General features: G+C 49.7%; 1 protein-coding gene across 1 annotated transcript in view; it reads left to right on the plus strand.

Annotated features, from left to right (window-relative positions):
• The window catches only part of PRRX1 (paired related homeobox 1), a 40,913-nt gene extending 33,494 nt beyond the window's left edge, over positions 1-7,419 (plus strand). Inside the window, exons 2-4 of the mRNA XM_075711383.1 lie at positions 759-934; positions 2,126-2,307; positions 7,281-7,419. Of these exons, the coding sequence (XP_075567498.1) occupies positions 759-934; positions 2,126-2,307; positions 7,281-7,419 (497 nt within the window). The remainder of the gene's footprint in view (positions 1-758; positions 935-2,125; positions 2,308-7,280) is intronic.
• Positions 7,420-14,883: the final 7,464 nt, after the last annotated feature.

Below are 14,883 nucleotides of genomic sequence, written 5' to 3' on the forward strand. Positions count from 1 at the left end.
TGTCTGACTGCATTTCCATCTCCTTGGCTTGCAAGCATACAAGTGAAACTGTCTTTTGTGCTTGTCTCTTGTTCAGGCCTGTATCAGTCACACTTCATTTCCACTGTCTGACACCTCTTCGTTCACAGCTCCCCATCTCTGCCCAAATTGACACCTCTTGGTCTGGATGCAGGGAAGATAAGAGAATGCAGTCCTCATTTAAGCCAAATGAAGCAACTTACAGAAAGCAGCATTACCTTGGCTGTAGTCAAGCCCAGAGTAGTAGCCGTTTCCTTGCACTTTCCTTACTCAGAGACAGGCACACCTTCTCACAGTCAGTATGAGCTGGTGCAGGACCCATGCTCACCCCAGAGGGCTGTATTATGTCCCAGTAAGGGCAATCCTTGGAAATTTGAGGCTGAGAGAACAGGGGTGCGTGATTCCTTATGGTCAGAAAAGGTTTCTAGGATTTTCAAGAACAGGGAGATGCATTTTGGACTTTTTTGTTTCTTTTTAGAGATGAGGAAGCTGAGGCATGGGGTAGCTTGAGAGAGCTGGTCAAGTCTCATGCAGTTGAGCTGGGAAATTAATGCTTGGGGGCAATGCGCTTTCCACCTCCTTTTTATATGGGGACTAACACAGCGTGGTTAAGGTGTGGTGTTGAAATTGTGCAAGCGTCTTCCTAAGCCCTTTTCATCTTGAAACCATTGAGGTTATTCAACCCATTGCTGTGGGCTCTTAGCGTTCTAGCCTTTCACATCTCCAATTGTCTCTCCTAGATGATCAGCTGAACTCAGAAGAGAAGAAGAAAAGAAAGCAGAGAAGGAACAGGACTACCTTCAACAGCAGCCAGCTCCAGGCATTAGAGAGGGTCTTTGAGAGGACACACTACCCCGATGCCTTTGTACGGGAAGACCTTGCACGCAGAGTCAACCTCACTGAAGCCAGAGTTCAGGTAATCACCACAGCTTGTATCCAGGCACACCTCACCGGGGTGGGGTGGGGGGGTCATCAGGCCATTCCAGGATGGCAGTAGAAATCCTCGAGGTCTGCGTGGCCCACTAGGGTCACCAAGCTTCTGGGTCATGCTGTATTACAGTCCCAGCTGTGCCATGCCTTGAGGAGGACTGCCAGGCTTGGTCACCATACTTACCAGCCAGATGTGTTCGTATGGTTCGTTCAAGGCCAAGATTTTGGATGTGCTGTGTTCAGGCTGCTCACATTATCTTGAGCTGCTCAGCTCTTAGCTTGCAAGCCTACACCTTCTGAAGGTCAAAGCAGACCATGGAACATGATGTCTTGTACAGCACTCCCAGACCTTGCTGCCTACAGCACAGGGTAGACCTGGTTCCCCAAGGGACCTCACTGAGCCGGTTCCTCTCACAAGGGCTTTATCAGGGCAGACATAAGGGTTATCTTGTCAATAGAGTTTCCAGTGACAGGCATGCCAAAGCAGCCTGCAGGACTCTTGTCCTGGTTTCGGCTGGGATAGAGTTAATTTTCTTCCTAGTAGCAGGCATAGTGCTGTGTTTTGGATTTAGTAGGAGAAGAATGTTGATAACACACTGATGTTTTTAGTTGTTGCTAAGGACTGCTTATGCTAGTCAAGGACTTTCCAGTTTCCCATGCTCTGCCAGGTGCACAAGAAACTGGGAGGGGGCACAGCCAGAATAGTTGATCCAAACTGACCAAAGGGCTATTCCATACCGTATGACGTCATGCTCAGTATATAAACTGGGGGGGGTTGGCCGGGGAGCAGCGATTGCTGCTTGGGAACTGTCTGGGTATCGGTCGGCGGGTGGTGAGCAATTGTGTTGTGCATCACTTGCTTTGTATATTATTATTATTATCATTATTATATTGCTATTATTATCATTACTATTTTACTTTATTTCAATTATTAAACTGTTCTTATCTCAACCCAGGAGTGTTTCTCACTCTTACTCCTCCGATTCTCTCCCCCATCCCATCGGGGCAGGGGGAGTGAGCGAGTGGCTGCGTGGTGCTTAGTTGCTGGCTGGGGCTAAACCACGACAACTCTGTAGTCCTGTCTTGCTCAGCAGGGCAGAGGTGGTGTGGTGAAAGGGTGAGTGTCGCAGTAGAGCTCTTTGTGATTGTTGGTGGGTCTGTGTGCTTCCTATCCCAGGTGTGGTTCCAGAACCGGAGAGCCAAGTTTCGCCGGAACGAGAGGGCCATGCTGGCCAGCAAGAATGCCTCTCTGCTCAAATCCTACTCAGGGGATGTGACCGCTGTGGAGCAGCCCATAGTACCTCGCCCAGCTCCAAGACCCACCGACTATCTCTCCTGGGGTACCGCCTCACCTTACAGGTGAGTGAATAACCCCTCTGGGGCAGATGAGTTTCTGGCAGAGTATAGAGCAGCCTGAGGGTGGCCCTCAGACAGCTCTAGTGGGCTGTTTATATTTGCATGGGACAACTGGAGGATACAGCAGTTTGACCACCCCACTGGTTTTCCTTACCTGTTCCCATCACACCCCATCTCACTGCCAGGCTTGCAAAGTGGGCTTGGTTCAGCATCATCGTGGCTCTGTGGCAGTTGGGTCCATGGGAGGTTGCAGCTTCTTTGGTGGTGTCTGTCTGCAATTCAGGAAGTTTTGAAAAAGGATCAGGTAGAAGAACATGGAAACAGAAGGGTTTGCACTTGCTTCCCTAGTGCATCCAGTTTAAAGCAAGGAGGAAACCTTTCTGTGAGACACAGAACCAGGGGAGATGATGGCAGAGCACTTGGGGGAGGCTCAGCCACCACACAGTGACCAGAAGAGGGAGTTCTGTGGCTGTCCCGTGGCACTCACTGGTTGGGATGCAAGGAAGGGCTGGGAACTCACTCCATGCATGTTGCTCCCAACCCTCCCCTCAATGGTCAGCACTGAGCTGGTGAGCAATTTCTTTCTAGTTGCTAGCGCACAAGCATGTGTGTGTACAAGCTGCACCCTTGTGCAGTGCTGTGGTTTGCCTGCAGTAAGGACCAGGTGTCTCTGGGTGGCAGACTGGTGTTTAATGGCCATCTCCTGTGGCCAGTGCTGCTTAAAGGGTGGCAGGAAAGAAGTGCAGATGTGGCAGCCCCAGCCTGCTCAAAGGATCTGAGATGTCCATGCATGTCACAGGCCTCCCTGTCCTACTCTGTGCCATCCACAGCCCAGCTGGAACTGGGTGTGGATGCAAGATCCACAGGATGTGTTGGTTTGTGGGGAGCCAGCTGGCTTGTAGGCAGTTAAAAATGAGGTTGGTGGGTATTTTTTAGCACAGTCGCTTCATTGTTGGTCAGGACCTTGGAGCCTTTGGCTGGATTTCTTCCTATTCATCTGGCTTGATCACAGCCAGCTTCCCACTGGCTTCCGGGAGTCACACCACACCCAGGACCTCTCATCCTTGGCCAGCTTGATCCCCTTCTTACACCCCAAACATTGTTTGCACGGTTACGTCTGCAAACACATGGCTTCCCTGATAGTTTGCTGCTTCAGTGCCATGGGGTCCTCCTCATCCACCCTGTAGCTGCAGAAGAACAAGTCATAGGTTCACCTGCTCCAGGTGCTGAGTAGGATGCTTTTGATGACCACCAGTTTGGTCTTAGAGATGGCCCTTATCCTTTGGATTTTATCTGAGGACTGGTGTCTGGCAAAATACCCGTTTGGGGTTTTTAGGCTTTCTCTCTGTGAAGCACTCTTTGGTGTTGCATCCTAGGGAGGAGTTCGGGTGGATGAGTTCAGGGGAGAGAAGCACAGGTCCTTCCCCACCCTGCTGAGACTGCTCTGGTCACAGTACCAGATGCCTGCTTGAATGCTCATGGCTTATTTTGTACTTCCCACACTTTTAAAAATAGATTGTCCCTCACAAGACGTTGTTTACACGAAGGACTTCGTAACAGCTTCTAGGAGAAGACCCTGCAAAGATAACTTCCAGGGGCACACTGAGAAGGGCTGTCTGGGGCTGGTCTGGACAATGAGAAGCCCAAGGCTTCTCGGATGTGCAAATGAGGAGAGCAAGGGAGAAGGGAAAGCCTTAGGGATGCTTTTATCCCCCTGACATCCAGACCTGGCTGTGCCTCTCCATGGTGCAAAGATGCATGCTCACTGTCTTGATGTGTTCTCCTTGACTTAAGCCAAGACACTTCGGCAAAGATATTTGCAGCTTACAGCCATCCCTACTGGCTGTGATGGCGAAACCAGGATGGACTGTCACCCTCCCACTGCCCTGCAGAGGAGTAGGAGGCATTGGCAGAGGAGCAGAGCAGCTGGTTTCTGCAATGTGGGGTGGTCAGGACCCTCAGACACTTTATGCTCCCCAGGCTTTCTAATCCTGCTCTGCTCATTCATCTTAATGGGCACCCGGGCCAGGTTGTCACAGCCTCATTAAGGCTTTGAACTGAATAGGGTTTAAACTTTAATAGTGTTGGACACTTGGTGAAAAACAGCCATGCAGAGTGTTTGCATGGCCCTCTGCCCCCTCCCCATCTCCCCAGTGCTGCTGTACCAGCCCCTGATTAACGGCTGGTCCGGGAGAGGGCTGAGAGCAGGGCTGAGAGCTGCATTGGCTGGTGCTGTTTTTACTCTTAGATCTGGGGAAAGTTTTTAATCAGTGTGTTTATTCTCCAAATACATTCAGCCACAGGTCAACCAAAGCTATTTGCAGGTCTGTGTCACATAGATAGCCAAGTAGATACTATTATTTTTTTGAAGTTGAAGTGTTTTGCTTAGACATTTTTTAGCATAGGTTCCTAAGAAAACAAGACTAGCAGTCGCGCTGTCAGCCTGCACTTCCCACTCCAATAACCTTTGACTCCGCGGGCCATTGAAAACCATATTTGAAAGAAGGATTTTAGGTCTCAGAAACACGATGTTCCTCTGTGTTTCATGAAAGCAGGCAGCTGAGTAGAGGAAGGAGACCCTTTGTGTCTGAATGGGGCAGAGGGAGGGGGCAGCAGGGTGACTTCAACCCTTATTAGACCCCAGAGAGTCTCTGGACCAACCCTTCAGGCCATACTGATCTTTGGAAACAGCCTTCTTGGGCACTGGTCCTTGAGGAATAGCTTGCGAAAAGAGAGCATGTCCGTAGATTTGTTGGTTTAGCAGAGATTTCACTGGGCAACAGTAATTTTCCCCACACCTCTGGGGAGCTGAGAGCAGGAGGCACCTCAGAGTTTTAGGCCAGACTCAGGCAGCAGTTATATATGGGTTTTGAATGGGGACAGTTTACACCCAAGACTGAAAATTCCTATATTTGTCTAAGCTAGAGCATCCTTGAGGCTCTTCTCATTTCTTCCAACACAAAACCATGGGGGAGATGCACCCTGTGGAAATGGGTGGGAATGGGTGCTTTAGTGGCCATCAGCTATAGACCCTGCAAAACTTTGCAAGGCCTCTGCAGGCAACACTCGGCTTCTCGCATTGCTGCTGACTTACAGGGGAGAGGGTAAAGCCACCAACCCAAAGTGAGCCACAGAGAGAGAGCTAGGGGGTACGCAGCCAGCTGGGGGAGGCTCCAGGCACGCCAGTCCATTGCATCCTGGACCCCGGTGAAATGCAGCTGATGCACCCCGTGTTGGGCAGTGTCGAACACCCCTGAGCAGCAAGGGTGCATGGGGAGCTCCGCAGCTCTTCCTCACCAGCTCCTCTGCTCGGGGCTGCTGTGGCTTTCTTATCTGAAAGGTATCGGGTTCTTCGGAAGGCATAAATTGAAAAAGAGTAAGTCTATATTTTTAAGGATATGCCTGAATTTTGATATATGTATTCTGATGTCCATCCTCCATATCCTTTCAGCGGCTGCTAGAGACTCTCAAAGTGTCCTGAATATGTGCTCCCACGGGGAAAGTTTTCAGTGCTTTTCCCTGGATGGGTGTAAGCAGCTGTATATCCATCAGTCTTACCTGCCATTTCTGTGGGTGTAAGCTGTTGTGTTTCCACCAGTGCTGATGCAGAGATGACAGTTCCTCCCTGAAGAAGTTCTTTTTTCTGTGATTTTAAAGTGAGAAATAGAAGTCATTTGGCCTGGGACGTGACCTACTAGTATTGCCTGGTCTGGATCTCCTGGAGGCTGAGGATTCAGACAGCGCTGAATTGCATTTAAACTCCTGGCAGGTCAGCTCTGCCTTGCAAAGTCAATAGATAGATACCACCAGCATTTTGGGACAAGCATGCACGCACATGGCCTGGATCTGTGCGTGCAGCAAACGCCCACCTCCCTCAAGGGAGATTTGCTGTTGCAAAGGCTCTTCCAGTTGTGGAGATCAGCGCTGGAAGGAAAAAAGAAAAGAAAAAAAAGAAAAGAAAAAAGGAAAAAAAGCAAGCTATCTTATTTCTTGGGCTGTGGGTGGAGGAGAGCGTTTCCCAGAGCCTTGGACATGTGCCATTGGGGCAGGCAGTTGGAAAGGGTCAGTCCCAGACCTGAGCTTGCCTCCAGGAGAGCATTTGCGGTTTCCTCCTGAACACGCTGGCTGCATTAAATGGGTGTGTCTAGTTCATGCCCTGTTTTTCAACTGTTTTTTATCTGTGGACCCACATATAGGAAATGCAACACGTCAGATAGTTTGCTGGGTTTTGGAGCAGGGGGGTTGCTTGTCACAGAAACCTGGAACACGTGGGTTAAACAAATTTTCTGGTGGTCTGGAAAGCAGATTTGCAAATTTTTTGTAGGATAAGAAAGGACTCCGAGATCTTTGTTCATCCTCTGCTGCCAAAAGTAATGTTTTTCATGAATAAAGACATGATTTGAAGGGAGAAAGAATGTTTTGGGTTTTGTCCCTTCAGCCTTTAAGGCATGCTCTATATGATCAGCTGAAGTTTTGAAGAGAAAACAGGGAAATTTTCATTCCAAAAGGCTGAAACCAAAAAACGTCACAGTTGTTGAAATGGGTTTTTCCCAGAGTGTTTCTTTAATGTAACATGTGTTTCAGAAGTGACGTGATTTCACAAGCAATAAAACCAGCATCATGCGCTCATCAAAAAGACATTGCTTCCAGTGGGAATACTTTTAAGGACAGTGGTCTAACTGGCAGACTGGGCACCCTGACCTCATTGTAAACCTTTTGGGTTAGGAAATAGGAAATGGAAATTTTCCTATTGACTTCAACCAACTTTGGCGTTGGCTATCCCTGGGTAAGTGAACTGCAGCGGAGAGATTTACAGGGGTGTTAAATAAAAAGTAGCGATAATTCCCTGCTCCCATAAGAAATAGATCCCACAGGTATGGAAACCCCCGGGTTTAACCTCACTACAGTGTGTGTCTGCTCTCTACGTGGTGTGAAGACCACGTCTGACGTGATGTTTCTCTCTTTCCATCCCACAGCGCCATGGCCACCTACTCCGCCACGTGTACCAACGCCAGCCCAGCACAGGGCATGAATATGGCCAACAGTATTGCCAACCTGAGACTGAAGGCAAAGGAATATAGTTTACAGAGGAATCAAGTGCCCACAGTCAATTAATGACGGGAGGCAGCTGCCTTGCAGAAGGAGAAAGTACAACAGTGCCCGTCCTGCTTTGCAACTTGTTTGTGCTGAAAGGAAAAAAAAACCCAAAAAACCAAAAAAAAAAACCAAAAAAAAAAAAAAAAGAAAGAAGAAAAAAAGCCAACCCTAACCCAGAACTGAACATGGGGACCATACTGGGAGCAAACTGAACCGCTCATGAGTGAACAAGGTTCCTCCTTCCTTTTGGGATAATGCCACCATTTTTTTTTTCTTGTTATTGTCAGGTTTATTGCTTCTGCTCAATATACTATGAGCTTCTTCAGTAAAGGACAGTCTCACCCTTGTTGGTTTCCATTTTCGTATGGGACTGCAAAAAGAAACCTGCCCATCTCAGCCCGTGGACATGTCCCACCTGCCATCATGCTGAGATGCAAAGCTTGCTCCTCTCCCCCCTGCCCCAGCTCACCCTAGAAGAAGTTGTTTGGTCACCGCTTTCCATTGTATTTGCCTGACCCTTCATCCCTCCAGTCCCTTGTGCCGCAGAGGGAGCGCCATTACCGTTAGTCTGCGAGAAGCCCATTAGTGCAACAACATGGGGTCGTCCTGACCAGGTTGCCTGGACCAGTCTGAGACGTGAGGAAGACCTCCCTGGGCTTCGCAGCGCTTCATTGCTTTCTTGAGTATTCCCGGCACTGCTGCCTTGAAAAGCCAAAGAAGAGAGAAAAGCCAACGTGGGTGTGTGAGCGGGGGGGGGGGCGTGTAGTGGGGGAGATCGCTCTGTAGTGCCAAGAATAGGACTGTTAGGACACTCCGTTCTATGCCTTACAGTTTGCGCCACAGGGAAAGGCGTTGTCCAGATGCATTTGTTTTATATATACTGTATATATTTATATATATAAGATATACATGCAAGCTTGGTTGGTGTTTTTTATTAAACAAAATAAAATCCATTGAAAATGTTTGGGATGTTTGTGCTGCATCCAGGTTCCTGGAGCCACGCATTGAAATTCCAGCCGCAGCCTCTCTCACCCTTGTCAGAGCTCTTCCCGGTAGCCTTGGGCGGTGCTTGAAATGGCCAGCTCACATCTTCCCACGAGAAACCCCAAAGAAGTAGCACTGGAGGGAGTCATGCTCCTTTGCAGATTTTTCCCCATGGGCATTTGTAGTTTGATAGAGTAAGATGAGGATCTCCTCTCCTGTCAGGTAGGTTCTGTGGCTCTTGGGAACCCGCAAGGACATCCCTATGGGAAGTCTTTCCCAGCCCCTCTGAGGATGGGTAATGTCTCAGCAGGGAGCGTCCCACACGAAGATTATACCTCCCCCCCGTTCCCATAACGCTGCCCAGTGAGGCTTGTCCTGTAGCCTTAACCATTCTCCTTTGTTCTCCCTACCTGCTGTCCTCCCTCCTCTGGGGTCTGGAGAGCTAATTAGGACCTAATTTCCTTCTCTCCATGAAGAGTAGAGGAGATGCAACCCAAAAGGGGTTTCTTCCATGCAGGCATCCTGAGGAAATTGGGATCTTTCATGTTGGCTGGTGATGTCTGCCTCTTTCAAATCTGGGAGGAGGAGGGGACTTACTTATGGCAAATAGTGCTTGTGCAGGAGACCTGCCCAAACTGAGTGGGACTTTGCCATGGAGTAGTCCCACTGATGGTAGCAGAGCTACTCCATGGTTCAGGTTGGACCATAACGGAAGGAGAATGAAACTCAGTCACGAGGGATACTTCCGGTGGAGTGGCTTAGGTCTCCATCTTGGTGTTTGCTGCAGACACGCTGGGCATATGTAGATCTCTGACAGTGGGCTTTGATAGTCTGAAATAGCATGTTGCAGGAAATGAGAAATAAATCTCTTTAAAGGGAAGGTGAAAATTAAACTGGCAGAGGATGAATGGAAATCCAGCCAAAGTATTTGAGCTAACACGAGGAAAAAAGCCCCAAATCCAAACTGGTGTAAGTTGTGCCAGTGATTGTGTGTGTTGCTGCGGGAATTCTTTTTTCTCCCTGTATGGATATTTTTGAGGAAAAAAAACGTAATTGTGATCAGGATAAAAAGCTAAAAGTCGCAGATTAAATTTGCAGACAGAACATCATCAGGGGAAGTGAGGCCGGACAAGCACTGTTTTAAGAAATCCACGATGTTCTGTTTGATCCCTTTTTTTGGCCTTTCCTTCTGTAGTCAGGAGAAGTTAACATCTCTAAACCAAAATACTTCTATCATGAGTAGTGTGGTTCTAGCTCCTAGAGCCAAGTAATCACATTGGAAATCTAAGCCTTCACTTAGAAACTCACTCTTGGTTCCTGTGCCTACACAAACAGAGAAACTATTGAAGAACATGTCCTGCACGATCGGAAAGAAAAAAGGGCCAGTGTGATGTAATGTTACGCAGAGGTTGAACCGGTCATTGAGTGCCTCAGCCTGGTGCTCTCCCCTCTCCTTGCCTTGCTGCCCTCCTCTGTGATCCACCAACATCCCAGCAGTGACGGCAGCCAGAACGAACTCCCCTGTGGTGGCCTGAGACTGCCTGAGTGTCCACTCTGGAGGTTTCACTGTTTCCTTCAGCATTTTCGTGGCCTTTGGCTTTCCCCTAATCTTTGCTCACCTTTTCTGCAGTAGAAAAATCACCTTGAGCAGCTTGCTTTGCTGTCCGTGTACAGGCACCCATTTCTGAAGTTAGCAAGGACGCAGCTCAGAGAGTACAAAGCTCCTGGTACCCTGTTAGCTATCTGTGGACCAAGATACCCATCCCTACCCCCATGCTGTGATGTTTATGTGAAGGGGCTCGCATAAATGCCTGTGCAGACTGTTGTTCACCCGCCTCACTTTATTTGTGTGAAGAATTGAATTGACTTGCATGGGGCTGCTCCTGCAGGAAGGTTGTGTAGGCTTTTGCACTTTGAGTTCTAGTTGGGTCTTGCCTTGGGTTGAGCTGCTTGGTTGGGGATGCCATCACAGCTGACTGGGCTGTTGTCAATCCAGATGAGACTTTTGCATCACCTCTGAGCTGGGCAACATCAAGGTGTAAACCAGAGTATCTGAGACAACGTTGCTTCGTTTACATAGATATGCTAAATGGAGTCTGGCTGGATGAATGGATGGGTTTTGTTGTTTGTTTCCTAACTGCTGATGACCTCAGCCAACAGGCAGTGTCTAGTTGTCTATCAAGCCAAAGCAAAATATTATGATCATGTATGTTTAATCTGTATTTTATTGAACCATGTAAATATATGTGCAAATGGAGGGCCTTATCCTGAAAGCATGGAGTTCTCCAGGGTTTTAGTAGACAGACTTTTGCTCGCAGCTTATAGGAAGTTGCCATGGTTACCCCAGTTATCACTAAGTTTGGGGACCATTCAGGGGAGAAAATGGTCTTGAGGCACATTCCTCTCGCCTGCTCTGTACGAATGCTGATTTCTCAGCCCCCACCCCCTCCGCTCCCGATGCCTTGACGTAGAAATAGGTGGCTGATTCCCTCTAAGTGGGATTTTTGAGCATGACAGGGATGGATGATTAATGAGGCTGGTGGAGCTTGACGTGTGAAGCCGTGGGAGGGATTCCCAGATGGAAGTGTATCCTGTAAATTATCTCTTGCTTTGTGATGTAAAATGTACAGTGTTTGCACTAGAATAGAAATGATCATTTTCAATAAAAGGGGGAAAAGACTCCCCAATCCTTTCTATAAGCTGCCACATGTGTCATGTGTTGCTGCCCTGAGGTGTCCTACAGCGTTGGCTGGGGCTGGGAACACGCTGGAGCCTTGGTGGGGGAAAGTGGGATCAGGGCCAGCAGAGCAGGGCTCAGGGCTGTCCTGCCCAGCAGGCTTAGCCTGGGAATGCCATGCAGCCAACTGGGAGACTGCGGAGAGACGGCAGCGGAGATGGGGACCCCCTCTGCAGCATGTGCTGTGCAAGCCTGAGGGTGAGGCCAGGCAGAGACGGGCGCTGTGTCCAGACCCCTGCCTGAAACACAGGATCCTCCTGTCAAAGTAGGCAGCTACAAGTGAGTTCAGCAGGAGCGTAAGGTGGGAAGCATCCATCAAGACTTCTCCTAAACGAGATGATTTTTCAGGAAGAGGCGAGACACACCCATGGCTTTGCCCCTGGCTCCCTGCACCCCACTGGGCTGGCCACGGGGCTGAAAGTGAGGCAGGGCAGGAGGAGTGCAGGGGATTCTCCCTTCAGAGAGGAGAGAGGGCTGGGCGTCCTTACGTGGGTGTTGGGACGTGGGTGACCAGCACGGAGGGACAGGAGGAGGGAAAGCCACAAATTAGGAGAGGAAAAGGGTTGAATCCCACCACCTGGGCAAGAAGCAAAAAGAGGTGGGCTGAGTAGGGAAAACACTCCACTGCAAAGCAAGGGAGATGGTCGGAAGAGGTTCAGGGGCTAACAAGGGCTAATTAGTGCAGTAGGCTATTAAAGTAGGAGCATGGCAGGTGCTGGGAAAGAGCTTTTGCTAGGGGAAGAGAGCAAGCTTGGCTGGAGCTGGTAAGTTGTGCTTCAGAGAGCAGGTCTCTGCAGGAGGCTGTTGTGGGGGGTAGATGCTGGGGGTCTGGGGCTGGTGGGTTTCTGTGACTTCCCTTCTTGGTGTCTAAGTGATTCATTTAGATTTGAGTCAAACAGTGGGAATCTGGAGTGTGTCTGGGTTGGCCTCCTGTTTCCCTGCTGATCTGGCTTTTGGTCCTCCGTGGGCAGTGTGTGTTAGGGTTAAGCAGGCTGAATGCAAGGGGCAGTTAAATTTCAGCAGCCCAGCCCACGGAAAGAGCCTGTTAAGAGCAGATGAGCACCTCCGCAAAGCCCTCGTCAGTCAGCCGAGTTTGCATTCTTTGCAAAGCTGATTATTCGCCCCTCTGAAGCTGAAATAGTAATAATATCAGCCTCTTTCTTACTATTTTCTGGTTGCCAAAAGAAGCAGACTTGCAACTAGCATAGCTTCCAAGTTGTTTTTGAGACCGGAGTGGTTTAGACTGAGTTGAAACAAGCCTCAGATGTCCATCCAGACCTGCAGCTGGCTCATCTGAGCTCTCTTTGGGCAGGTGTCTATCTCCACCTGGCACTGCCATCACCTGATGGCTGCCAGTCACCAATGCACCAGGAGTTACCACCCCATGGAGCTCCAGCTCCTGGTTTGGCCTGGATTTCCCAGCAGGACCAGTAAAAGCTATGGTGGGGAGGCTGCCGCATACTGCTTCTGCAGGTATCTGCTGAACATCTGATCATACATTACACCCATACAGTATTTTTTCCCCACCATGGGAGTAGATACCCAATTCACTTGGGCTTCATCTCTCTAGCAAAGTCATATCTCCTGCTTACCACTTGCTGACAAGGAGTGACACTGCTTATCTTCATCACAACCTCTCTTTGGGATCAGGAGGAGTAGATCCAGTTCCTCTTGCTCTGATTGTAACAGGTGTTGGATTAATTTTCAGCTGGAAGGTCTTAATGACAAGCATGTGGCTGTAGGGGCTGAACATGAGGCTTCTTGGTTGAGGTTTCCTTCTGGTGAGAACCCAATAGCCATGGAAATGCTGGAAGAGAGACTTGCATTAGGGCTAGTCCTTGATCCTCTCCTGGGGATGGTTTTCTCTCCACCTGGGGAGCCTGAATCCCAGCAGTTGGGGAGAAGGAGAGGTGCCAGTCCCAAATCACACCATGCCCCTGGAAACCTTCCTTCTCAGCAGCATGGCTGGGCTGGTCCCTTCTAGGTCCAGCTCTCTGGTGGCTGCTGCTTGCACCCACCTGGATGAGCTGTCCTAGAAAACCCGGAGCTGAAGTCCTGCCAGCACTGCTCCTCTGGCCATGCCTAGCACAGAGCCTCTCCCAGGAGCCCATCTCGAGCACTGTGTGTGCCTGGATTGCATCTTTCCCCAAACTTTGGCATGGCTTCAAGCTTGCCCTTTGCAGTGTGCTGGAAGGGTCTGGGGCTGCCAGGTGAAGCTATGGGGGGCCTTTCACCCTCTTGGCTTTTTCTGCAGCTTGCTGCTTCCAGGAATATTTCAAAGTGCTGCAGCTAATCCCTGCAGCTGTCTGCCAGACTCCCCATCTGTCCCGGAGAGACATCCTGGTTATTCCCATGAAGGGTTTTCTTCTTGATCCCAGTAGGGAAGGAGAGGCTGGTCATGGCTCAGAGATGACTGGGACTTGGAAGGCAGATGAAGCTGTGCTCAGCTGCTCTGGGTACTTACAAAAAATCCCTGCCCAAAGGCGACCCTAAACTCAGATGAGGGCTTCCTGATGCACTGGAAAACCTGCATTGCTTAAACCTCACCGTGCAGCAGGTTTGGATGGAATGGGGTGGTGGAACTGGGAGACTGGAAGTGCAGAGGGTTGGAGAGCTGTGAGAAGTGGGAGTGTAACTTTTCCAGCCTAACAGAGGGTGGCAGCTGGCCCTGAGGTTTTGGAGAGGTTGTTGCTTTATCCAAGGCAGAGGCTGGCCCACAACCCTGCCCTCTCTCTCTGCTCCATGCTGGTGGGAAAGGGGAAGATGCTTGAAACATCAGCAAGATGAGGAAAAGTTGTGTAGCTATAGAACTCAGTGATTGTAGGAAAACAATAAATGTGCCAAATAGGTTTTTGGATGACGCTGTCTGCCCAGGAGGCTGCTCAGCCCCTCATCCACAGTTGTGCAAGCATGGCTGTGGGGAGGAAGAGGAAAAATTCAGAGCCTGTGCCCAGGGCTGGGCACCCTGGCACCAGGGCAGTGCGCAACAGTGCTCCCTGGGGTCTCTGCTTTCTCTTGCTGGCAATTACTTAACAAAATGGGTATGTTATCCCTAAATAATCCCCATCTGCACTTCAATTTGTAAACTCCATACACCTGAGGCTTTGGGGCAAAGCTTTTCAAAGGGTCTTGAGTGACTTGGATGCCTGTAATCCAAAAGTCATCCACAGAAATATCCCTATTGCTCTTAAAACACAGCTCTGGCTCCTAAACCACTGCAGTGCGGTGGGCCACTGCTGCCCCTCGCCCACATCACTCTGTGGAAAGCTCCCGGGTGTCTCTATGCCTGGGGGTTTGCTTGTGGGGGCTTTCCTGCCCACCCTTCCCTGCTTCTGCAGCAAGATCCCAGGTGAGCAGGAGCAGCTTCCCAGTGGTTTGGTTGGGTCTCTATAGGTCTCTATTTGGGGCTTAGCATCAAAAGCTTCCCTTTCAGCCAAGTGGGGCTCAGCTGGGTTATTCTGTGTGATTCTGCCTGCTCAGCAAATGTGATCAAATCACATGAAATGGCAAAATTCAGAATAGAGGAGTAGGGAAGCTCCAGCTCCTTTCACAAGCCTGGAGCACCTGCATTTCCTACCAGCAGGCAGTTAAAGGATGTGGTGTGCACCCGAGGCAGTTCAGAAATTAGGTCTTGCAAAAAAAAAGTCTCTGGGAGGGAAGGAAGGCCAGCAATCACTTTTTGGGGGCTGGTGAGGACTATATGCTGTGCCCAAACCCTCATCCACACCCTGTAGTGCCTGCTGTGGGGCAGGAGGGCATCT

Source organism: Pelecanus crispus, chromosome 5, assembly GCF_030463565.1.
Source record: "Pelecanus crispus isolate bPelCri1 chromosome 5, bPelCri1.pri, whole genome shotgun sequence".
Classification (NCBI taxonomy): Eukaryota; Metazoa; Chordata; class Aves; order Pelecaniformes; family Pelecanidae; genus Pelecanus; species Pelecanus crispus.